The sequence below is a fragment of the Bos indicus x Bos taurus genome, chromosome 2 (genome assembly GCF_003369695.1).
Source record: "Bos indicus x Bos taurus breed Angus x Brahman F1 hybrid chromosome 2, Bos_hybrid_MaternalHap_v2.0, whole genome shotgun sequence".
Classification (NCBI taxonomy): Eukaryota; Metazoa; Chordata; class Mammalia; order Artiodactyla; family Bovidae; genus Bos; species Bos indicus x Bos taurus.
In genome coordinates, this window is record NC_040077.1 from 26,411,468 (window position 1) to 26,437,399 (window position 25,932).

Genomic DNA, 25,932 nt, shown 5'->3' on the forward strand with positions numbered 1-25,932 from the left:
GGCTTAAGTCTTACTAAGCCACCTGCAGTGGCTCTCCATCAGTCAACAAGCCATATCCAGTTTAAGTGTGTTATGGAAGATTTATTTTTAAAGCAATCCCTTTATGAAATATAAATTAAGCTTCTAGTGTGGACAACTGCCCTCTGATTTGTTGATCTGACTTTTCATATATTGGATCTTCTTTGTAAAGATAAGTCAGAATAATATCTAACTTAGGTTAACATGAGGATCAAATGAAGTAACAACGTAGTTGTTCAGAGCGTGGGCTTCCAGCCAGGCTGCCTGGATCTGAAACTCACAACAGCCTGAGCTAGCTGACCACGGGCAACCTCTTCACTGTCTGTGTGCATCAGTGACCTATAAAACAGTAGCAGTATCTAGTTCACAGGACTGCTATGGCTCAGATGGTAAAGAATCTGCCTGCAATGCAGGAGACCTGGGTTTGAGCCCTGGGTTGGGAAGATCCCCTGGAGAGGGCATGGCAACCCACTCCAGTATTCTTGCCTGGAGAATCCCATGGATAGAGGAGCTTGATGGGCTACAGTCCGTGGGTTTGCAAAGAGTCGCACATGACTCAGTGATTAACACTTTCACTGGATTAATACATGTGAAAGTACTGGAAAAGTTAGTGCCTGGCACATACTTAGGCTTCCCTGGTGGCTCAGAGGGTAAAGCCTCTAATCTTAGCTATTACAGGCATACCTTGAAGAAACTCAAGTTCGGTCAGAACATAGTAATAAAGTGAGCATCACAATAAAGGGTCCACACAAATTTTCTGGTTTCCCAGGGCATAAAAAGTTATGGTTACACTATACTGTAGTCTATTGGAGAAGGCAATGGCACCCCACTCCAGTACTCTTGCTTGGAAAATCCCATGGATGGAGGAGCCTGGTAGACTGCAGTCCATGGGGTCACTAAGAGTCGGATACGACTGAGCAACTTCACTTTCACTTTTCACTTTCATGCACTGGAGAAGGAAATGGCAACACACTCCAGTGTTCTTGCCTGGAGAATCCCAGGGATGGGGGAGCCTGGTGGGCTGCTGTCTATGGGGTCGCACAGAGTCGGACACAACTGAAGTGACAGCAGCAGCAGCAGCAGCAGCAGCAGCAGCATAATGTTTTATGTCTAGAAAAACAATAGATATATGTTAATTTTTAAATATTTTATTGCTAAAAATGCCAGTTCAATTAGAATAGAATATCAAAGACTGCTGATCAAAGATCACCAGAACAAATATAACAATTATGAAAAAGTTTGAAAACATTGTGAGAATTACCAAAATGGGACAGGACACAGTGAGCAAAGGCTGTTGGGAAAATGGCACTGACAGAATTCTCAAGGCAGGGTTGCCACAAACCTTCAGTGTGTACAAAATGCAATGTCTACAAAGCACAAAACAACAAGGCATGCCTGCATTCAATATGACTGTTACTGTTTTTCTCTACCATAATTTCACTAGTTATAACAGAACGTTGTGGGGATTCTAGGATAATACATCTGAACTACTAGAAGACGGATGACTGCCTCCGTGATGTCTTCAAGAGCCAGGACAGCATCTGGCTGATTGTTGTGGAAGTCCTGTACATGGAGACACAGACCCAGCTTCAGGTGTGCTCGCCCTGAACTGTGAGATGACACAACACACATGACGCACAGGCAAACTAGCTGCATTGGTTAAAAGCAGCAGAGCCTGCTCCCTTCCAGAGAGGAAGACTACTTGCTGGTTATGCCACAGGTTAATGCACTCAAACTTCCTGACTTTGAATCCTGACCCACCACTTCCAAACCGTGACCTTGGCACAGCTACTTACCCTTTCTAAGCCTCCATTTTCAAATATGGGGTAAAAGAGGGGTAAACAATACCAACTCACAGGGCTGTAGTTAGAATTTAAGGTAGTATTTCATGCCAAGTGCTTAGGCAGTACTTGACCTATAGAAAGTGCTCAAGAAGGTTAGCTATTATTCTTCTTCTCAGATGGGTCAAGCTTGTGAATTTTGATTATGCTCTCCAGTGACTGACATATGGACATATGGACTGACATATGGCCTGATGCCATATGGAAAATGATTCAAAGTAGTATAGTGATACGGTGACATGAAACTTTCCTAATGAAAAGAATCTTAACCAGATGGCATAACTGTAAGAGGTTTATGCTTTCCCCTGAGCCTTACCCAAAGAGACAAGCCAAAGAACAAAGGACACCACAGAAGGCAGGCCACCCTTTGTGGGCAGACAAGCTCCTGTGATGACTGTTAAGGCCGACAAAGAGCCCTGCAATCACAGGAGTAAGTGCTTCACACCTATTGAAACCCACAAAGAACATGCTTCTTTAAAAAAAAAAAATCACCTCCTAAAAGGAATTAACAGATATCCTTCCCACCTACTTGACAGACTAATGTTTTTACCTGTCCATAAAAATTCTGTTTTCTGTAACACAGGTAGTAAATGAAAAAAAGCATACAACTAAGGAATAGGAAACGGAAGAACAGAATCTTTGTAAAAAAAAATTTAAAAGAACTAATACTTTTAACCACACAGGCTTAAAATATTTGTCATGTAAAGACATCAGGGAAAGTATCTGTAGATGTCCTCGAATTGGAATAAGTTAATTGTGATTGTTGTCAGATGAACATGTGACTATTTGGGGCCTTTTAATTATATCCAAGTGTAGTGTACTATAAATTTAGTACTGTCTACTTCCAGCATATTCTTAGCCATCTTTTATGTTGATAAGTGGCATCACAACACGTACTATTTGAGACAGTAATTTGTTACCTGGATGTGGACTGGAGGTGATGAGACTCCATTCATTGATATCTGAATTGTAGCTCTGGACCTTGTCATAGGTGCAGCTGCCTCTGTATCCGCAGTGGCCGCCAATGACGTAGATAACTTCATGTAAGACACAGGCAGTAGCATTTCCTACGCCTGTGTGTTAAATTAAAATCACATCTTCAGATTGGTCTTTTGGTTTTGCAGTGAATATTGGACTGTTTATTATTGCTTTTGTTAAAATGGACGTTAGACACAAGGCATTGTCCCAGGAGTTACAAAGGATAGGAAAAAAAATTTTTAAGGCTTCCTCAGTTTTTTTTTTAAGGGAGGGGTGAGACATTAATACAAATAATTAGAATGCAGGGTAGAGAACTCCTGTGAGTGTTCAGAGCAAGGAGACATTGCTTGGTCTAGGGGAATCACAGAATTTGGCAGGCAGAATTTGACCTGGGCCTTGGTAGGTGGCCTTCGGCAGGTAGAGATAAGAGAAAGCCATCTGAAGCGGAGGGAAAGGGGAACACAAAGACTCACTGGACAATGTCATGCAGCCCGGATTGATCCCCAGCACTTGAGCAGGCAGGTGGCACTCCTGGGGCTGTCGTGTGGGAATTAAAGCTGATGTGGTAAATTGAAGCCACACAGCAAAAGATCCTCATGCCCGACTAAGAAACATACAATTAATTCAGCAGGACATTTTAAACAGAGGAAGAGAGGGACTACAGAAATAGAAGGGCAAGAGTCAGAAAGAGAGAGGTACTGGCCCAGGTGCAAAGTACCGAGGTCTGACTTAGACTGGGCCTTGAGTGTGGGGGAAGGATACCGAGGTAAGAGACACAGAAGAACAGATGGGCTTCAAAGACTGACGCGTCTAAGACTCATTCTGAGGTCCTGAGCGCAGAAAACTGGGAAACACCAATGCCACAGAAAAATAAAGAGGAAGTGGATTCATCAGGGGAAGAAGACATGAGGAAGAAAAAAGTGAAAAGAAAGTGCTCAGTCATGTCCGACTCTTTTGCGACCCCACGGATTGTAGCCCACCAGGCTCCTCCATCCATGGGATTTTCCAGGCAAGAGTACTGGAGTGGGTTGCCATTTCCTTCTCCAAGGAAGAAAGATGAGGAGACTCATTTTAGTTGAAAACGTCAGGTTAGTCTTTCAAGCAACATTTTACTTAGCCCATTCTGTGCAAGGTGCAGTTCAATCTCCCTGTACATTTCTACTCCAAAACAAAAGCGAGTTTGTAAGCAGTGCAGCTATGATGAAAGAGAAAAAAGTTAGGATTTTCTAAACAGCCAAGTATTTGTTTTTAATGTATCTTTCTGGTTGTACCGAGTCCAACATGGGATCTTAGTTCCCCCACCAGGTACTGAACCTGCCTCCCATGCACTGGAAGCTTGGAGTCTTAACCACTGGACCGCCAGGGAAGTCCTGAACAGTCAAGTATTTATTTCTTCTCTGTACATGACTAAACTAAAAAAGGAAATGAATTTGAAATTTGACTCTGCCCAATTTCGGTGCTCATGACCAGGGAAAGCTGCTAGTTCACTTCATGACTACAAAATAAAACAAATTGGGGAACATAGTGCTATTCTTTCTAGAGACAAACGGGAAACAAAGCTCATCATGAGTCTACCCGTCAGAACCAGCACTTGCGGAAAGTGCAATTGACTGACAGAAGTGTTACCCTTCCCAGGGATGGTCAGATATAATCAAGAATCGAAATTTAAGTTAAAAAATATAAAACTCTGGAATTTCAGACCCAGCTAGGAGGTAGGGGAGGACTTCAGTGTAAGAGGGTCTTCCATTCCACTCAAGGCTAATGTGAGAACACTTGCGGCTTTCTTGACAGTGTAGACACCCTTGCTGCATTTCTCTTTCCAGAAACATTGTTTCAAATATGATTTAACAACATTTCATAAAGTAATACATTTCAGCCCTCAAAGAAATATACTCTAAACTACAAAACCACCGAAACTGTGATCTTATCATTAAGAAGCAGAGGCAGAAATATAGCCAGGTTTACAACAGCTGCTAAAATATTTGAACTTTCTTTGTTTCTTTCCTAGGAAAGGAGTTAGGATATTTAGAGCCACTCTAGGGAGGGGAATTAGTAAATGGGGGAGTCAAGCTCAGGCAGAGTGAAAACCAGAGCAGCAACAGCACTGAGCTTGAAGCCACTTCTCCCATCCTGCCAACTACTGCGGAAACTTTAGGCATGCAGGAGAGAGGTTGTAATGGAATATGAAAGATATTTCTGCCCTATCAAAGCTGACACGTCCTTCCATAAGGATGGTCATGACCAGGACTTCCCTAGTGGTCTGGTGGTTAAGACTCTGCGTTCCCAGTGCAGGGACACAGGTTCAATCCTTGGTCAGAGAACTAGATCCCAATGCTGCAATAAAGGTCAAAGATTCCACGTGCCACAGCTAAGACCCAGCACAGCCAAATAAATAAACATTTTAGTGTTCATGACCATAATGCCTAACCCTTACTGAGTGCTTACTCTATGCCTGTCACTGTTCTAAGTGATTCACAAGCATAAATTAAATTAATCCCCTCAAACCCTAAACCATGTAATGTTGTCACCCCCATTGTACAGATGGCAAAACTGGGGCACAGGGAGATTAAACGATTTGCCTAAGCTCACCAGCAAGTAAGTGAGAGGTTTAGATATAGACCCAGGCAGCTTGGCCTCAGAAGCAGTGTGCCTGGTCACAAGACCATTTTGTGTCTCAGGCTTCCTGTTCTCATCCAAGGATCACACACGGTCAGATTCCCAGGCCAGGTCAGATTCCCACACCCTTGCTAGCATTAAAAAAGAAACAGAAAGGCCTGGGAAGAAACATCTGGGATAAAATGACTCAAATTTAGTAACAACCTACCAGTTTGTGTGCAACTCCCCAGCACCAATGAATATATGTAATGAAATAAATGAGATTACAGCTTAACTTTTCTTCCAGTAGGAGGGAACAACAACAAGGCTAATCTGGTACCAAACAGCAGAAAAAAACAGTGTTTATCAGACAAATACTGAGACCCAATTGTGTACATGGCTGTGTGGGCTGCGTGCAGGAGACAGGGGATCTGCCCCTCTCCTCTACCCTCTAAGATATGACTGGAATCACAAAGAGCAGAGGCTATATGTCCTCTAGTTTTTGAAAGAATGTAATTTGTTACACCCTACAGGGACCAAACCTTTCAAGGTTTTAATGAAAGACCTTTTAAAAGACAGATGATCAGATGATGAGAAAAAAAAAAGTGAATATTTAAAAGCAAGACTCAAAAGCTTTGATTTCAAGAGCAAGCAAAAAATAATAATAATAATAAATAAACATGAATAAAACCACCCAGCTTTTTCTCTTCATTTAGCCTTTGATTTAAATATAAATTCTTGACTGAAAGCAAGATATAGATTCAAAACAGGCTCTAGAGTAGGTACAATGAATTAGACTGTTTTCTTATATAAATAACATTATTTTTCCAGCCTGGGTAGCATACTCTGACCAAATAACTCTCAGTCAAGTTGAGGACTGCTATATTACATTTTTACTTCGAACATTCTAGGTAGCATTATTTGATTTGTATAATCCAACTATAGCTCCAAGGTAGCATTCCAAAGTGATAAATTTTTTATAACGTTATCTGTGAGACCCTTTGTCTAATCTCAAACACCTAAAAAGTACAGAATAAACACAGTCTGCACTTACCTTTAATCATGTTTGCAATAGGAATCCACTTCTCTTTCAACGGATCATAGAACTCAGCCTCTTCTGCCGGAGCCCCTTTTCTGTAGCCACCTAAAGCATACACACAGCCACCCAAGGTGACTGCACAGTGGTAATACCTGGCATTGAGCATTGGCAAGCCTTCTGTCCATTCATCACCTTCACTGTTATAGATCCACACTGTGTCAAGAGCTTCAATGTTATCAGTTCTGTAACCCCCGGTTACATAAATATTGGGTCCCAAACATGTAACACCATAGCTCTCCCTAGTGTAATCTGGTATTTCTGCCCCTTGGATCCAAACATTTGTCAAAGGATCCCATATGTGTACCTCTGATAAAGGGTGCCAGTAATAGCCTCCAATGATATACATTGTGGCTGTGGATCGCTGAGAAATCTCTTTATGCATGGGATTCAAAGCATTGTATATTAGAGATCGGATCTTATTTTCAGTTAATAGGCAGCTTCTTTGAAGGCCTAAAGCTGTTTTTAAATACACTGGATCTACATCTATGTTGATATAGCTTAATAGATTATATAGGCATTCAATTCGATTTTCTACATCATGAGCAGTCCACTTAATAACTGGCTCTATGACAGCTTCTTCTTTCCAAACACTGAGATTCTTTCTGGACAAGATAAAGAGAAACTTTTCAAGGCTGATTTCCAGAAATTCTTCTTGTTGCCATACTTCCTTAAACCTTGAGCACAGAATTCTTCGAGATTCCTTCTCTAGTTCTGGACACACGTGAAATTCTGCAAAGGAGTGCATTCCAATACAATTATCAATATCCAAGTGCCTTACCAAAAACTGCTCACATGCTTTCTTCACTGAAAGGAACTGTAGCAGATCAGCTGCTTCAAGCAGGCTTTGAACATTTCTTTTAGTTATCTCAATTTGGGAAGTGTACGCGTAATTTACAAGGCCTTCCAAGATATCATGGTGGATGCCAGAGATCTTTATTTTATTTTTAAATTTTTCTTTCATGTCAGCCGTGAACATTGCCTTAAAATAATTGCTGCAAGCAGCTAAAACAGCTCGGTGACAATGGAAGATTATGCCTGAAGGACACTGAAGGGTAATATCAGTAAATAATCCATCCAAGTAAAATGTTCTGAATGCATCCAGAAAATCCACTGGATGCGTGGTATCCTTGAAAAGGTAAATATAATCTTCTTGTCCTTTTAGAGCCATGGCTGCAATAAACATGAAACAAACGTGTTTTCAATTTTGCATATTATCCCAGATAATCAGTGCCCAATATTCCTGTCATTGCAATGATTGATTAACATCGCATATGCAAAACTAGATAGACTAAGTTTAGCAGTCTAAGTCACAAATGCAAAACGTGGATAGACTATTTCATAATTTATTTGATGGTCAATTTAATTTCAGGGTAGCTCGTAGTCTGATATGAGGCCCCCGGATTATTCAGTGGGTCCTCTCAAAAAGAGATACTTATTTGCTACCTCATTTACCCAATCTCTTCAATCTGCCCCGAGTTAGGGTCCTAGAGAGACCTCACATTTGACAATCCAAGCGTCCAAGAGGTCACCTCACTCGAGGCTGGACCTTGGCCGGCCCCAATTCAACCTTTTTCCCGAGCTCCGTCTTCCTTTCAAGTCGCATCGATTGCCAGGAAACGGATGACAGAAATATAACTGATTAGAAGAAATCTCGGAAAAGGGAAACCCTGTGCCTTTCTGCTCAAGGAAGGACAGAAAGTAAAGCGGCCGGACGGCGGCCCCTCTATCCCCGCGCCACCACCGCGGACTGCCGCAGGGGTTTCCGTGCGCCGCGCGCCTGGGCCCGGAGCCGGCGTTCCCGCCCGGGGACCGCCCCGCCCGGAGGCCGGCGCGGGGACTCGCTTCGAGGGCGCCGCGTGCCGTCCACTGGGCCGGGTGCCGCGTCCCTCTGTCCCGGGCCGCGGCACAGGTGTGGGGACGGCGTCGCGGACTGCCCCGCGCTCGGCCCGGCCCGCCGCCCGCGCGGCCATTGTCTCCGCGCCTCTGCCGCAGGCGGGCTCGGAAGGCGGCGTGGCCTCGCTTCCCGCGTCTGGCCCCGCTCGCTCCCCGCCGGCTGGCCTCGGGCGGCGGGTCCGTTCCGCACCTACCTCCGGCAGTGGCTCCGGGACGCGGTGCGGACCTGCGGGCTAGCGGCGAGCGGGGGCGGGGGCGCCTCCGGACCCTCTGACCATCTTTGGAAGAGGCGCGGCGGAGGCTGCCTGCTAGCGCAGCTCCAGCCCACAAGCGGCTCCTATTTTGGTGCCCCGGCTGCTCCCCGCCTCCAACCGAACAGCCCCCCACGCTGCTGGGGCGCGGGGCCACTCGCGGGAACTCACGGATGGCGGGGCCGCGCTGCGGGCAGGAGCGGGGTGGGCGCGCGGGCGCGCGGCTGCACTCCTACCCGAGGCTCCCCCTGCAGCAGGTGGGAAGGCTTCTCCGAGGAGACCGCCCGGGCCACTTTTCCCTCTTTCCTTAGACCTGTCTCCCTAGCCCCACCCCCAACACAGACACTCCCGAGAGTTTTCTCTCTAGACAAACTCCATAAGTCCTGATTTAGAACCAGATATAGGGATTGGGGACCTCCTTTCTCCCTCTTTCAGTAGCTCTCCCCAGCCCAGGACCTAATTGTGGAGTGGAATTGCGGGTGGATGTTGGAGAGAATACAACAAAGCTATAGGTCTGGGGTTGAGGTTACCTTCAAAATGCCAGAAGTAGGGGCTACTTTCCCATGAACTCCATTCTACCCCTTAGGAGAGCACTCTGGAGCCCCAGGGACTAATTGGTACAGTTTGGGTTAACTTGGAGCTTTGAGAAAAACTGAAAGTAGCCAGGGCCAAGGATTCAGGTTCCAGTATTTAGAGTAGCTGGAAGGAGCAGTCTCCAGTCTTTCTTCTGGTGGCAGCCAGTCCAATCACATAAAGGTGTCTATATGCTACACCAGAAAGTTCACTTTGTTGGAACTTTTTTGTTCCAACAAAACCTAATATCAAACATTTTCATTCATTCATTTGCAAGACTGTATTGAGTGCCTGCTTAGGCATAGGCACTGGAAACGATGTAGTGAAAGATGGTCCATAACTTTCATGGAGTTTACAGTGTAGCCCATTGCTTCAAGGCAAATAGATGGAGAAACAATAGAAACGGTGACAGACCATTTTCTTGGGCTCCAAAATCACTGTGGACGGTGACTGCAGCCATGAAATTAAGACAGTTGCTTCTTGGAAGAAAAGCTATAACAAACCTAGACAGTGTGTTAAAAAGCAGAGACATCACTTTGCCAATGAAGGTCCATCTAGTCAAAGCTATGGTTTTCCAGTAGTCATGTACAGATGTGAGAGTTGGACCGTAAAGAAGGTTGACCGCAGAATTGATGCCTTTAAACTGCGGTGCTGGAGAAGACTCTTGAGAGTCCCTTGGACTTTGAGGAGATCAAATCAGTCAGTCCTAAAGGAAATCAGTCCTGAATATTCACTGGAAGGACTGATGCTGAAGCTGAAGCTCCAGCCACCTGATGCAAGCAGCCAACTCATTGGGAAAAGACTTTGATGTTGGGAAAGAACGAAGGCAGGAGGAAAAGGGGATGACAGAGGATGAGATGGCTCAATAGCATCATCAACTCAATGGACACGAGCTTGAACAAACTCTGGGAGATGGTGAAGGACAGAGAAGCCTGGCGTGCTGCAGTCCGTGGGGTTGCAAAGAGTCGGACATGACTTAGCAATTGAACAACAATAACTACAGTATATGTTTTTCTGGAACTCTCTTGCTTTTTCGATGATCCAACAGATGTTGGCAATTTGGTCTCTGGTTCCGTTGCTTTTTCTAAATCCAACATCTGGAATTTCACGGTTCACATACTGCTGAAGCCTGGCTTGGAGAATTTTGACTATAGTGATGGGTAAATGCCTAAGTACTGTTAATTTCCCACTAGCCTTGAGGATTCTGAAGCTAAAGCCCTCTAGTATACTTAATGGGCTTCCCTAGTGGCTCAGGTAGGAGAAGGTAATGGCAACCCACTCCAGTACTCTTGCCTGGAAAATCCCATGGACGGAGGAGCCTGGTAGGCTGCAGTTCATGGGGTTGCTATGAGTCAGACACGACTGAGCGACTTCACTTTCACTTTTCACTTTCCTGCCTTGGAGAAGGAAATGGCAACCCACTCCAGTGTTCTTGCCTGGAGAATCCCAGGGATGGGGGAGCCTGGTGGGCTGCCGTCTATGGGGTTGCACAGAGTCGGACACAACTGAAGCGACTTAGCAGCAGCAGTAGCAGTGGCTCAGGTGGAGAAGGTAATGGCGACCCACTCCAGTACTCTTACCTGGACACTTCCATGGACAGAGGAGCCTGGTAGGCTGCAGTCCATGGGGTCACTAGGAGTCGGGTACGACTGAGTGATTTCACTTTCACTTGTCACTTTCATGCATTGGAGAAGGAAATGGCAACCCACTCCAGTATCCTTGCCTGGAGAATCCCAGGGACAGAGGACCCTAGTGGGCTGCCATCTATGGGGTCGCACAGAGTCGGACACGACTGAAGCGACTTAGCAGCAGCATTGGCAACAACAGTGTAGCCAGCTTAAGGGAGGAAGGAGACCAGGATGAAAGAACACCAGAGCCCCAGTGTGTTTCTCAGAATATGGTCTGAGAGACAATATACAAACAATGACCAGACTGTATATGACAACAGAACTCTGAACCACACAAAAAGCCCAAGAAGCCAAACCACAACTTCTGCAGCAATTAGAGTAGACCAATTAGACCAGCAATTAGACCAGAATACTGGAGTGGGTTGCCATTTCCTTCTCCAGGGGATCTTTCTGACCCAGGAAGTGGTCAGTGACAGCCAACTTACTGATTTTTACCCCTACTTCCAACTCAGGACCAACCAGAGAAAGCCAATTTGTTCCCCATACCAATCGCATAAAATATTCCTTGATTCTAATAGTTGGCCTGGAGCTTTATTTACCAGGCCAACAACCTCAAATAAAGCAAACCGGAGACCTTCCTCTTCTTCCTCTTTTACAAAGCTTGTCCACTCCCCTACCTGCCTTTGAGCTTCTATCAAAGGCAAATAATGTTCTGACTCTCTGGCTATAGCAAGATCTGAATAAATGGCCTCTGTTCTCATTTGGGTGATTTTAGTTTAATTCCACAAGTCAGACCATCTCAATTGAATTATGTGGGATGCTAGAATCTGCATTTTAATCAAGGGCATCAGATGATTCTTTTGCACAATTAGAATGTCAGACCTAAAATGGGAGAAAAATGAAAGATTTACTATCTCAACATTTGGTAAACAGTTTAGTAGAGAAGAAATGTATATGAGATCTTTTTCAGGCTTAATATTCTCCTGTGTCACTTATCTATCATGTAGCTTAACTGAGCTTCTCAGATCCTTAATTTTCTGACTCGTAAAAGAAAATATCAGTACTTTCTCAACTAACATAAGGTTACTGGAAAGATAAAGCAAAATTATGACTGATGCTGAAACTGAAGCTCCAATACTTCGGCTGCCTAATGCGAAGAGCCAACTGATTGGAGAAGACCCTGATGCTGGGCAAGATTGAGGGCAGGAGGAAAAGGGGAAGACCAAGGATGAGATGGTTGGATAGCATCACCGATTCAATGAACATGAGTTTGAGCAAACTATGGGAAATGGTGAAGGACAGGGAAGTCTGGCGCACTGCAGTCTACGGGGTGCAAAGCATCAGACATGACTTAGCAACTAATCAAATGACCATGAAAATACTTAGGATGTGGTATATAAATATTAACTATTATAATGAAAAAGTGTGAGTGTATATGTTAGTTGCTCAGTCGTGTCCATCTCTTTGCAACTCCATGAACTGTAGCCCGCCAGACTCCTTTGACCGTAGAATTCTCCAGCCAAGAATACTGGAGTGGGTTGCCATTCCCTTCTCCAGAGGATCTTCCCAATCCAGTGATCGAACATGGGTCTCCTGCATGGCAGGCAGATTCTTTACCATCTGAGCCACCAGAGAAGCCCATAATGAAAGGATATTTGCACTCCTCTATCACAACCTCAATTTGAAAATTAGTATCTGATTAACATTTCTTCCAAAATTACAAACTTTGTAGTTAATTGTAATTAAAGTTTGTCCTTCATAATGAGGAGTGATGTCACTGTTGGTGTTGTCATTCGAGGACACAATTGTGACTGATTGAAGATGGAAGTGTGGCTGTTTGTGGCATGATGCTCTTTGTTATACAGTAAGTACAGGCTCTATCTAACTCAAAGGAGGGCTTCTAGAATCATAATAGCTTGTAAACATGTAACAAATGATTCTCGAATAACAGAATTCACTACTATACTGTCATTTGTGTAGTTATTTCAGATTGCTGCAGAGCCCAGCTAATACTTTTGCTTTCACTGCCTGACATTCGTTGGTTTTGAATTACTGCTTAAAAGTATATATCAGCTACATGTCTACTATAACTAAAAGAAAAGAGCCCAAAAAAGTGCATATCAGCATAGAGTAGACTGCTTCAACCTGCCAGAAGAAGAGCAGCCTGCCAACAGAACGGTATGAGCAAGAGCAGTTCCTCTTTACTACACGCTTTATCAGAAATCCACTGCAAATTCTAATAGATGCGATGCACTCAGAAATATATAATTAGCATTCATAAATCAAATAAATTAATGACACTGTTCAAGAAAACAACCATGCCATCTGTGAATCCAAGTCTTAGGGAAATAAAGAGCCACCATAAGATGAGACATGAAAGACTCGTGGCAGATACTGAGATTGGCATGGAGTTGGAATCCTTTGGACATCACACTGTACTTTTCAAAAGACAGTTTATAAAAATAACAACTTTGTTGTTTTTAACCTTATTAGTACATCTTTCCACTAAATGTTGCTACATTGTTAAATGTTTGGTATGCTAATTGTGATAGCATTATCAATACATATAAATGTGCCAGTATATACAGAAAATTTTGTGTACTTCATTTAAGCTACTCATTAAGATGAGTTGATGTTAAGTAAAAAAAAAAAAGGTATAATTTATAAAGCCACTGAATACAGCTGTATAAGTTGTGCACTGCACAATTCCAGCTCATTCCACTCAGATTGCTATGTGGACAGTCTCAGGAATTGTATGGTATAAAATCAGCACAGGTACATGGGGCTCCCCTGGAGTTGCTACATCTTGGCAAAGCCTTCTGGGTATGCTTCCTGGAAAATAAACATTCTGATGACTGGGCAACAAGTGCTTTCACAAGTCAGAAGGTTTCCAGTTCCTTGTTTTCAACAAAAGTCAAAGAGCATTTTTGACAAATAACTTGGAAAGAATCCATGAAATGAATAGCACTGCTATAATAAAATTCCTCTCATTCCTATCTTGTTGTCTGTGTGAACACATTTTCTCAGGAACTGTATCTATAGAAATGAAAAACAGGAATATCACTGATCCTAAAGTCTGTCTCATGCCAGCAGGAAGCAATAGTTAGCCAAGATACATGGTCTAAATGAAAGGAAAATAGCCCAATTCATCAGACTGAAATAATTTTTGATAAATTTTTACTTTTGATTTAATTTAAGCGTCTTTATGTTGTTTGGTTAATTATAATAATCAGTTCAGTTCAGTCGCTCAGTGGTGTCTGACTTTTAATCAGCCTAGAAATTTTTTTACTACTTGAGAATCAAGAACATAAAATAGTTAAAATTCTAATTTATGTACATATTTGTTCAGAGAAGTTTAAAAGGTAGTAAGATTTTCAAGTATAAAAACATATAGATGATACTTTCTTTGAATGTTTCCAATATGCATGAATTTCAGTTACCACCATTTTGTTAAATAACACCAATCCATCAAACAGGGTTCAAGTTTTAATTACTCTTGTGTATTTTTAATAACTTTAATTGCATAAAATAGAAATTTTGTCCTCTAGCTCTTCAGTCCACAAATCACTGCATAAGTAACAGGTGAGCATCATGGTTAGCGACCAATCACGTCTCTTCTTTCAAAGTCCATTGTGATTGGTCAGCGTGCATCTGTTATTCAGTTCACAGACAGACAACAAAGCTTCTAGTTGTCTTGCCTCCTGTCTGTGATAAATCTGCACAGTATTTTACAAAAATAGATGATTGAAAGAGGGCACTGGACAACGAAAATGAAAACGTAGCAAAGAAGTAAGAGTGATATTGCCAAAAGCAGAGCTTGAATTTAGCATAATGAAGTTCCAGGAGAGAGGGCTGAGCGTGGGAATGTTGACCGTGCCACCAGTGAAAAGACCAGATTGCAGCCAGCTGAACTCGGTGCAGGTGAACTTTCTGACTTAAAGAGGAAAGTGGTTGTTGTTGAAAAAAAAGGATAACAGTGTCCTAGAAGAAGTAACGCTGGTAAAAATTTTCACTTTCAAAAGAACTCTTGGAGATATGTCACAACATTGCAAGTGCAAAGGATAAAATGTTGGAAGCTGATCCAACTTTAGAAATAAGACAATTCACTAAGGCATAGAAACATGATCACTCTCTATTGTAAGTTATAGGACAAAAAGAAGGCGGTGAAAACTCTTTATTCTTAATAAATGTTTTACAAAAAAACTTATACTTTTATTTCCAATGTTTCTAATTGCAGTGTGTGTGTGTGTCAGTTGCTCAGTCGTGTCCGATTCTTTCTACCCCATGGACTGTAGCCCACCAGGCTTCTCTGTCCATGGAATTCTCCAGGCAAGAATACTGGAGTGGGTTGCCATTTTCTTCAGGGGATCCTTCCAGGAGAAGGAACTGAACCCGGGTCTCCTGCATTGCAGGCAGATTCTTTACAGCCTGAGATACCAGGGAAGTACACCAAGTAAATATTGGTCCTACTGTTTTTCATTTTCCGATACATTTATAGGAAACGTATAGAAACTGTCTTCTGATACCAGTCAGTTTTTAATATCTTGACAAAAAAAACTTGAAGGTCACAGGACAATCACAGTTGTTCTTACTGATTACAAAGATTATTTTGCATGATAATTTTGCAAATTTTCCTATGAGGACTGCCTATATTTTTAGTAGGACAACATTCTCTGGGAGAATGGAAACATGAGCTCGAGAGAAAAAAAAAAAAGAGGGCTTCTCTGATGGTCCATTGGTTAAGAATCCACCTGGCAATGCAAGGGATACCAGTTCGAATTTTGGTCTGGGAAGACCCCATATGCCTTGGAGCAGCTAAGCCTGTGCACCATGATTACTCAGCACTCGAGAGCCTGCAAGCTGCAGCTACTGAAGACCGCTCCGAAAAAAGAGAAGCCACTGCGGTGAAAAGCCCGCACAGTACAATGAAAAATAGCCCCCCTGGCCGCAACTAGAGAAAGCCTGCATGCAGCAACCAAGGTCCACACAGCCAACAATAAATAATAAATCTTTAAAAAAGAATAAGATAAAAATCCCTCACTGTTAAAGAACAACTTGTCTATGTATTTTTAAAGGAATCATGGTAGGTTTCAAATAATTATAGTTACCTTTCACTAAATAGATTTTAAAGTGTTATTTTAAAGCCTACTAAAAAGTCATTATTTATAATATTCTAGAAGTTATAACCTTGGAAAATGTTTAAACTTACAATGAAAAGTTTTCAATATCAATCTAAAAATGTAGAAGTGAGTCCATATGTTACTTTTGGGGTACTTGTTCAAAAAACATATGAAAGACCACTGGTTCATTCTCAAAATAGGAACTAGCTTACTACATTTGGAGGGAGGGTCATTTAAAAGACAGTGCTTCACTGAGGATATGTTTTTGGGTGCCATAGTTCAGTTCAGTCGATCAGTCATGTCCGACTGTTTGCGACCCCATGAATCACAGAACACAGGCCTCCCTGTCCATCAGCAGGTCCCAGAGTTCACCCAGACTCACATCCATCGAGTCAGTGATGCCATCCAGCCATCTCCTCCTCTGTCGTCCCCTTCTCCTCCTGCCCCCAATCCCTCCCAGCATCAGAGTCTTTTCCAGTGAGTCAACTCTTCGCACGAGGTGGCCAAAGTACTGGAGTTTCAGCTTTAGCATCATTCCTTCCAAAGAAATCCCAAGGTTGATCTCCTTCAGAATGGACTGGTTGGATCTCCTTGCAGTCCAAGGGACTCTCAAGTCTTCTCCAACACCACACTTCAAAAGCATCAATTCTTTGGCACTCAGCTTTCTTCACAGTCCAACTCTCACATCCATACATGACCACTGGAAAAACCATAGCCTTGACTAGATGGACCTTTTTGGCAAAGTAATGTCTCTGCTTTTCAATATGCTATCTAGGCTGGTCATAACTTTCCTTCCAAGGAGTAAGCGTCTTTTAATTTCATGGCTGCAGTTACCATCTGCAGTGACTTTGGACCCCCCAAAAATAAAGTCTGACACTGTTTCCCCATCTATTTCCCATGAAGTGATGGGACCAGATGCCATGATCTTAGTTTTCTGAATCTTGAGCTTTAAGCCAACTTTTTCACTCCCCTCTTCCACTTTCATCAAGAGGTTCTTTAGTTCCTCTTCACTTTCTGCCATAAGGGTGGTGTCATCTCCATATCTGAGGTTATTGATATTTCTCCCAGCAATCTTGATACCAGCTTGTGTTTCTTCCAGTCCAGCGTTTCTCATGATGTACTCTGCATATAAGTTAAATAAGCAAGGTGACAATACACAGCCTTGATGTACTCCTTTTCCTATTTGGAATCAGTCTGTTGTTCCATGCCCAGTTCTAACTCTTGCTTCCTGACCTGCATACAGGTTTCTCAAGAGGCAGGTCAGGTAGTCTGGTATTCCCATCTCTTTCAGAACTTTTCACAGTTTATTGTGATCCACACAGTCAAAGGCTTTGGCATAGTCAATAAAGCAGAAATAGATGTTTTTCTGGAACTCTCTTGCTTTTTCCATGATCCAGCGGATGTTGGCAATTTCATCTCTGGTTCCTCTGCCTTTTCTAGAACCAGCTTGAACATCTGGAAGTTCACGGTTCACATATTGCTAAAGCCTGGCTTGGAGAATTTTGAGCATTACTTTACTAGCGTGTGAGATGAGTGCAATTGTGCGGTAGTTTGAGCATTCTTTGGCATTGCCTTTCTTTGGGATTGGAATGAAAACTGAGCTTTTCCAGTCCTGTGGCCACTGCTGAGTTTTCCAAATTTGCTGGCATATTGAGTGCAGCACTTTAACAGCATCATCTTCCAGGATTTGAAATAGCTCAACTGGAATTCCATCACCTCCACTAGCTTTATTCATAGTGATGCTTTCTAAGGCCCACTTGATTTCACATTCCAGGATATCTGGCTCTAGGTTTGTGATCACACCATCATGATTATCTTGGTCATGAAGATCTTTTTTTGTATAGTTCTTCCATGTATTCTTGCCACCTCTTCTTAATATCTTCTGCTTCTGTTAGGTCCATACCATTTCTGTTCTTTATTGAGCCCATCTTTGCATGAAATGTTTCCTTGGTATCTTTAATTTTCTTGAAGAGATCTCTGTCTTTCCCATTCTGTTGTTTTCCTCTATTTCTTTGCATTGATTGCTGAGGAAGGCTTTCTTATCTCTCCTTGCTGTTCTTTGGAACTCTGCATTCAGATGCTTATATCTTTCCTTTTCTCCTTTCCTCTTCGCTTTTCTTCTTTTCACAGCTATTTGTAAGGCCTCCCGAGACAGCCATTTTGCTTTTCTGCATTTCTTTTCTATGGGGATAGTCTTGATCCCTGTCTCCTGTACAATGTCATGAACCTCCATCCATAGTTCATCAGGCACGCTATCTATCAGATCTAGGCCCGGTACCACAGTTAAAGCTAAATTTCAGATAAAATTAATACATGGAAGAAGATAATAAACTAGGATCTTTTTCAATTAGAAAAAAAAAAAAGAAACCCAATTCTTCTGGCTAGAGAAAGTACCATGGGATTCTCCAGGGAAGACTACTTGAGTGGGTTGCCATTCCCTTCTCCAGGGGAACTTCTTGATCCAGGAATTGAACTCAGGTCTCCTACCACAGGCGGAACTTTACAGTCTGAGCCACCAGGGAAGCTATTCTGGCTGAAAGTGTTAGTCACACAGTCGTGTCTGTCTCTTTGGGACCCCATGGACTACATAGCCCGTCAGGCTCCTCTGTCCTTAGAATTCTCCAGGCAAGAATACTGGAGTGGGTAGCCGTTCCCTTATCCAGGGGATCTTCCCTACCCAGGGATCAAACCTGGGTCTCCCACACTGCAGCAGATTCTTTGCCATCTGAGCCAGCAGGGACCCAGAAAAAGTAAGAGCACTGGCTCAAATCAACCAAAACAGACTGATACTCTCCTCAGTCACAGATTAAAACTGTCCAATGATTCTCTATTTCATTCAGTAAAAATCAAAGTACTTACAAGGATCTCCAGCACCCCCTTACCCAGGCCAGCTTCTCCCCTCACCAGGAATGGGTTGCCTCAGGGTCTCACTGCTAGCTATTCCTTTTGCCTGCCCAGCTCTGTTCCCAAAAATACTATATGATCTGGTCACTCACCTCTACTGGATTTTTTGCTCAAATATCAACTTCCCAACAAGGCCTTTTTTTTTTTTTACCAACCTATTTAAAATTATCTCCACATCCTACCTGTTATTCCCTATTCCCCTTCCCAGCTTTAATGCATAATCCTTATTACCATCTATGATATCATATATTTTGCATATTTTTTAGTTCATTGTGAGATTTCTCCTACTAGAACATAAACTCCATGAAAGCAGTGATTTTATGTTTTGTTTATTGTATATCCCCCATTCATTCTAGTATTCCTAAAACAGTGTCTGCCACATAACAGGCACTCAATAAAGATTTTTTATACCAGTGAAAATATGAGCAGATTATAAGTAAGACTTTCAGAATTTGCTTTAAAAATTTGCTCAGGGCTCAGAGTTCTTCAAGAAATTATATAAATGACAATCCACAGACACTGCCTTCCTGCAGAACATGATCTAAAAGTTTTGTGCTTTTTTTCATTTTCAAATTCAAAGCATCAGGCTTATTTTTTTATTAATGAATTCATTTATTTATTGTTGGCTGTGCTGGCTCTTCACTGCTGCACATGGGCTCTTCTCTAGTTACGGAGAGCAGAGGCTACCCTCTGGCTGCAGTGCTCTGGCTTCTCAGTACAATGGCTTCTCTTGTTGTAGAGCGCAGGCTCGAAACATACGGGTTTCAATGGTTGTGCCTTCTGGGCTCTAAAGCTCAGTAGTTGTGGTGTGTGGGCTTAGTTGCTTCACAGCATGTGGGCTCTTCACAGATCAGGGATTAAACCCATGTCTACTGCCTTGGCAGGCGGATTCTTTACCACGAGCCACCAGGGAAGCCTGCATCTGATTGACATATCTCTTCATTTTCCTTCTCACTCACAGCATGCTTAGGAGGTCTTTATCACTTCTACCTTGACTTACTGCAAGACTTTTCTGTGTCATCTCTTCCTTTTCCTCCCAAGCTGTACATTACCTTTCATACCACCTGAACACAACTTTCTTGACATCACTTCCCTTTACTTGCTCCTAAGAGGTACCTGGAAGAAATTCAAACTCCATTGATTAGCTTACAAATCTGTCCATAAATTGGCCAAATCCTACTTACAAAGCTTTATTCCACTACTCCCCAGTGTAAACATTTAACTTCAGTAGGCCAGATATTAATAGATTATCACTACCTAAAGAATATGCTGTACCCACCCCTATCTTGGCTCACATTATTCCCTTCATCTGGGAAGCTCTATCAAGTCCTTTCCATTTTTCCAGGTCCTTTCCATGCTTAATGTATAGATCACAGTCTACCTCTTTCATAAAGCTTCTATCACAGTTAATCAATTGAGCAAATACAAAACACAATACTGTATGGTCATCTAGTCCTTCCTTGACTTAAACACTTTTTATGCTGATTACTAAGATGCTTTATGAAGCATACTTGGGAATTATGAATTACATATATATGTATCTCACCCTTCAATCAACTGTAAACGCTTTGAAGGACATCATTCTTTGTAAGACATAGTCCTACACTTCTTAAACGTCCACAGGTTTTTGTTTTATTTAGGTTTGCTTTCTTGCACATAGTAGACTCTCAAAATATTTGCTTACTGTAGTCTTTTTCTCCCCTCAAAAATTGTGCAACAGGATATTTTTCTGGATTTAAATCTGAAAAAGGTTAACTTGTTAATAAATCCCTAAAAGAACATATTCTCATATTGAACTGAGGAAAGTAGAACATTGCATAGACCAAGTTGTGAAAAGAGTTGAGATTTTTGGTATGTAACAAAATCCAGAATATGACTGTAGAGGGGTAGAAAAAAATGTGAATGAGCAAGTTTTCCAGTTTGTACAGTTTTAAAATCCCATGTGACAAATGTTAGTTTAATTGTAATCATATTTTACTAGTTGTTTAAACATAAATCTGAAAATTTATTATTTGAATATAAAAGACAAACTAATTTTTTACTAAGTAATGTCTTGAATAAGCAATGAGTGTTTCTAAGAATGTCTGTGTTAGGAACATTTATGTTAATGTTTTGTTTCAATATGAACCATCATCACATAGATATCAGTTTGTATGACATAAGTCAGATAGATTTAGCTTTTGGCCAGAAATATATTATTCCATAAGCCCTAGTAGAGCACATCAAAAAAATCTCTCTTCAACAGAACCATCACACTGTCCACCTGAAAAAGAAACCCATCAGAAGGTACAAAAATGATAGGGTTTTAGGTAAGAGTCAAGGCAATTAATTACTATTAATATATTCCCTACAGCTGGTCTCATCTAAAGATGTGCTGTGGGATTGTTAAGTCAGCAAAGGGCTCTCCCTCTCATCTTCTGAAAGAAAAAAGCATATCTCATAATAAGGGTAGGAAGCGGCTATAAATTCCAGTCCCATTATCACACTATTAGCAGAGCTCAGTCTGGGGCCTGCCTGTGACATACCAGCTGTCCCCTGGAAGGAGCTTATGAGACTATAAGTGATGATCTTTTCTAACTCTCCTTCAGGACTAGTACAAACTAGGAGCTAAAAAAAATTCAAATGCTATGACAGTAAATGAATATGTGGGTATATCAGAGATAACATTTTTTAAAAAGTAGAATAAAGATGTAATTATAACTCATATTATAAAAGACTGTACTTGTACTACAAAAGCAGATTGAAACTAATAGATTTGTTGTGCCACAGTACATATAATATATAGGAATTTCCAGGTGGTGCTAGTGGTAAAGAACCCTCCTGCCAATGCAGGAGATGTGAGATACACAGGTTTGATCCCTGGGTTGGGAAGATCCCCTGGAGGATCTTGCACAGCAACCCACTCCAGTATTCTTGCCTGGAGAATCCCATGCACAGAGGAGCCTGGTGGGCTACTCCATAGGATCACACAGAGCCAGACAGGACTGAAGCAACTTAGCACAGCACAGCACATATAATACATGGGTAGGAAAAGAAGCCTCGTATGTATCTAATGCATGAAGGAAGTGACTGAGTTAGGCATCAAAAATATTAAACACTCAGGTGGTGATTGCTATGATGTGACAAGGCTGTGGACTTGGTCATAAGGAAATTATTACACAGAGGAAAATATTTTGGATCCGTCGCTGTAAGAGTAGCAGTATTCTGTCTGTACAATTGCTGTATCTTCACTTCATCCAGGGATAAAGCATACAGACTTTTAGTCATTAAGTGGTTCTCAAACAGGGATTATTGGCAATGTCTAGGGATGCTTTTGGTTGTCACAACTTGCCAGTGAAGTGAAAGTCGCTCAGTCATGTCCAACTCTCGGTGACTCCATGGACTATACAATACAGTCCATGGAATTCTCCAGGCCAGAATACTGGAGCTGTTCCCTTCTCCAGGGGATCTTTCCAACCCAGGGATCAAACCCAGGTCTCCCACATTGCAGGTGGATTCTTTACCAGCTGAGCCACAAGGGAAGCCCAAGAATACTGGAGTGAGTAGCCTATCCCTTTTCCACCAGGTCTTCCCAACCCAGAAATCAAACTGGGATCTCCTGGATTGTAGGCAGATTCTTTACCAATTGAGCTGTCATGGAAGCCCAAAAATGAAAGTTGCTCAGTAGTGTCTGACTCTTTGTGACCCCATGGACTACACAGTCCATGTAATTCTCCAGGCCAGAATACTGGAGTGGGTAACTTTTCCCTTCTCCAGGAGATCTTCCCAAACCAAGGATTGAACCCAGGTCTCCCACATTGCAGTGGCTTCTTTACCAGCTGAGCCACAAGTGAAGCCCAAGAATGCTGGAGTAGGTAGCCTATCCCTTCTCCAGTGGATCTTCCTGACCCAGGAATCAAACCAGGGTGGTCTCCTGCATTGCAGGCGGATTCTTTACCAACTGAATTATGAGGGAAACCCTAACTTGGCAGGAGGAGTGCTAGTGGCATCTAGTGAGTAGAGGTCGGGAATGCTGCTATTCTACAATGTACAAGAAACACATACTCCCCCCCTGGCCCCCAGAAAGAAATCATCCAGCCCCAAAAGTCTATACAGTGCCAAAGTGGAGAAAGCCCGTACCAGTTCCCACTCTAGCAGTTAATTTCTGTCTAGGAGCTTTTCTTCGATGATCAAGTTCATATGAGCTATGGTAGGCTATTCTGTGGCAGGTAAGCCTGAGCATAACCACATTTTGGCTGCTCATTTAGAGAGACAGGTTGGACTCACCTGTAGGAACTAAACTGATTTTCAGGTTATTTCTATGGCACCTGGACTTGGCCTATAAGCCAGTCGAGACTGCTTTCTGGGTTTTATTGTCTTTATAGGAAGTGCCGCTAGATTCAGCACCTTAGGCAGTCAAGTGGCAACCAAGTATTAAGAAGTATTTCGTCTATGAGTGTGTCAGAAAAGCAGAAGCTCAAGTCCCACCCCAGAACTATTGAAAACAATTTGTATTTTAACATGATCCCCAGCAAAGCATTGTTCTAATACACACTGAGGAAAAAAGGAAAAGAGAAGAAAGACAGTGCTTGTAAGAGCAAAATGAGATAACCAGTGACTTGATCCTGAATACAGTCCTGTGTCCAGTTCAAGGACAGTCTTAAAGGTCAGAGAGGATTTTGAGTAGGTCAGAGAAGAGTCATGAAAATAAAAACTGCTTTCTGATAATCAGATAAAGAAGTCATAGTTATTTAGCTCAAAGACAAGAAAACTAAGCAACATGAAGAGTTCAAACCTGTGACCTATTAATATGCTAAAAAATTAAAAGCAAGATTGATCCCAAAATGGTTTTGCAGTAAAAGGAAAACCTCCTTCTAAAGGCCTTAAAAATAGGGTGACTTAACTTTATTTAGAGGATAGCTAGTTAGTTCAGTCGTGTCTGACTCTGCAATCCCATGGACTGCAGCACACCATAGACAGAAGATAGCTCCCTGTAGCCAACACTAGAGAACACTTAGATTCATAATGACATTAGAATTACAGAATTTTAGAACTGGAAGGCAGTTAGGGATAAAATTTGCTCAGTCTAGTCATTTTACAGAAAGTAAAATGAATTCCAGAGAAGCAAAATAATTCAGCAAAATCACAGAGCTATTTACCAGTTAGAACTGGGACTAGTGTTCATGTTTCTTGTTTCAACATCACCTAGTTTTGAAGAATTCTTTTATTACTTGGTTCTGTGACCTTACCAAGCTTGTTTTCTTATATAAAAATATTGGAGCAATATTCCTATTTTAAAAGATAGTTGAAAATAAAATAAGTTTATACTTAAATTACATATGTAGCTTGAAGTGAAGTGAAAGTCACTTAGTCATGTCAGACTCTGTGACTCCATGGACTATACACTCCATGGAATTCTCCAGGCCAGAACACTGGAGTAGGTAGCCTTTTCCTTCTCCAGGGGATCTTCCCAACCCAGGTCTCCCGTATTGCAGGCAGATTCTTTACCAGCTGAGCCACATGGGAAGCCCAAGAATACTGGAGTGGGTAGCCTATCACTTCTCCAGTGGATCTTTCCCACTCAGGAATCAAATGGGGGTCTCCTGCATTGCAGGCAGACTCTTTACCAACTGAGCTAATAGGGAAGCCCTGTTATATACTTTCCTAATACAGTAGTTTATAGCGTATACTTTCCTAATAGCTTGTAGCTTATACCTTCCTAATACAGTAACCATGTCAGACTTCAATACTGTTCTTTTATTATATGGATTCCTTAAAGGACAAGGATCTTTCCTGTTTTCCTTCCTCCCAACTTCCCTCCCTCCCTCTTTTCTTTTCTTCCTTCCTCTTTACCATTCTTTCTTTTTTAATCTCTTCATTCCATTTAAAGTGCAAAAATGTACATTTAAATTAAAAATTTTAACCTTAAAGAATATTAATACAGGTAAATACTTAGGCTATAATTTTAAGTGATAAAAGCAATATGACAATTATAAGAATAATCCATCTATATCAAAGAGCACATATATATATACACATATATAATAGACACACACACACATACATATATACAAACACATTTGGGGAAAATTCTGAAAGGATTTGGTGTATAGTGACATTATAAGCAATTACTTTGCAAATGTCACCCAAGCAGTGAAGCAGCACTGGGGCGTCTGGACAGTAGTAAGCAGTGCTTGGCAAAGTTTTTATCTGGAAGTTGCTGGAGAAGGTCTGGGCACAGATTTGGCTGCATGTGTGACCTGTGCAGTCAGTAGGATCCCACTCTTGGTTTAATGCTTTGCTGTCTTGGAATCCGTAATAATCTTTGAACAAGAGGTTTCATATTTTCACTGTGTTCTGGGTCTCACAAATTACGTGCAGCCAGTCCTGTGTGAACAGCTTAGGGTTACAGGGTGTGCTCTGTCTCAGGAGGTCTTGATTTCTTTAAATTTATTTTTCTTTTTAAAGAAGTAAAGTCACATTATAAAAAATTAGAAAACACATTAGCAGGAAAAATTAAGTCCCTGTTAAACTCTCAAAGGCAGAGACATTTTTAGGAGCATCTCTCCATAGGTCACAATGATGTTCAGTGTCTGGTCAGAAGAATAAAAAGTAATTTGTTACTTTATAGTTTAAATTGCCAAACACATAATTACAAAAGAGCTATGTGTATGAAAATCAGACTTTTCCTTGAGATTAGCTATTGTGTTAGTTTTTACTGCTATGTAACAAATTAAGACAAATTTAGCAGTTTAAAACAACACAAAAACATTGTCACAAGTATCTGTAGGTCAAAAATCTGGGCAGTGTGGCTGGGTTCTCAGCTCAGGGTCTCAGCAGGCTGAAATCAAGGTGCCAGCCTGGGCTGTGTTTCTCATCTGGGGCTCACAGTCCTCTTCCAGACTCGCATGACTGGTGGCAGAATTCATTTCCTTGCAGTTTATTGTAGGATTGTAGTCCCTGTTTCTTTGTTGGCTGTCAGCCAGAGGCTGCTCTCAGCTCTATAGGCTGTCCACATTCCTCATTATATGCCTTCTTCCATCTTTAAACCAG

At 41.9% G+C, this 25,932-nt stretch overlaps 1 protein-coding gene across 4 annotated transcripts in view; it reads right to left on the reverse strand.

Moving 5' to 3' along the window:
• The window catches only part of LOC113902854 (kelch-like protein 23), a 49,787-nt gene that overhangs the window by 10,131 nt on the left and 13,724 nt on the right, over nucleotides 1–25,932 (reverse strand). The window contains exons 1-3 of one of the 4 annotated variants that reach the window (XM_027558206.1): nucleotides 8,619–9,137; nucleotides 6,487–7,701; nucleotides 2,780–2,932 (exon numbers count right to left, since the gene is read on the reverse strand). In XM_027558206.1, the coding sequence (XP_027414007.1) occupies nucleotides 2,780–2,932; nucleotides 6,487–7,699 (1,366 nt within the window). In that variant the 5' untranslated portion in view covers nucleotides 7,700–7,701; nucleotides 8,619–9,137. Of the gene's footprint in view, nucleotides 1–2,779; nucleotides 2,933–6,486; nucleotides 7,702–8,618; nucleotides 9,138–19,213; nucleotides 20,017–25,932 lie in introns of those variants that run through there. The other 3 variants (XM_027558202.1, XM_027558212.1, XR_003513930.1) reach the window with 3 other exon arrangements.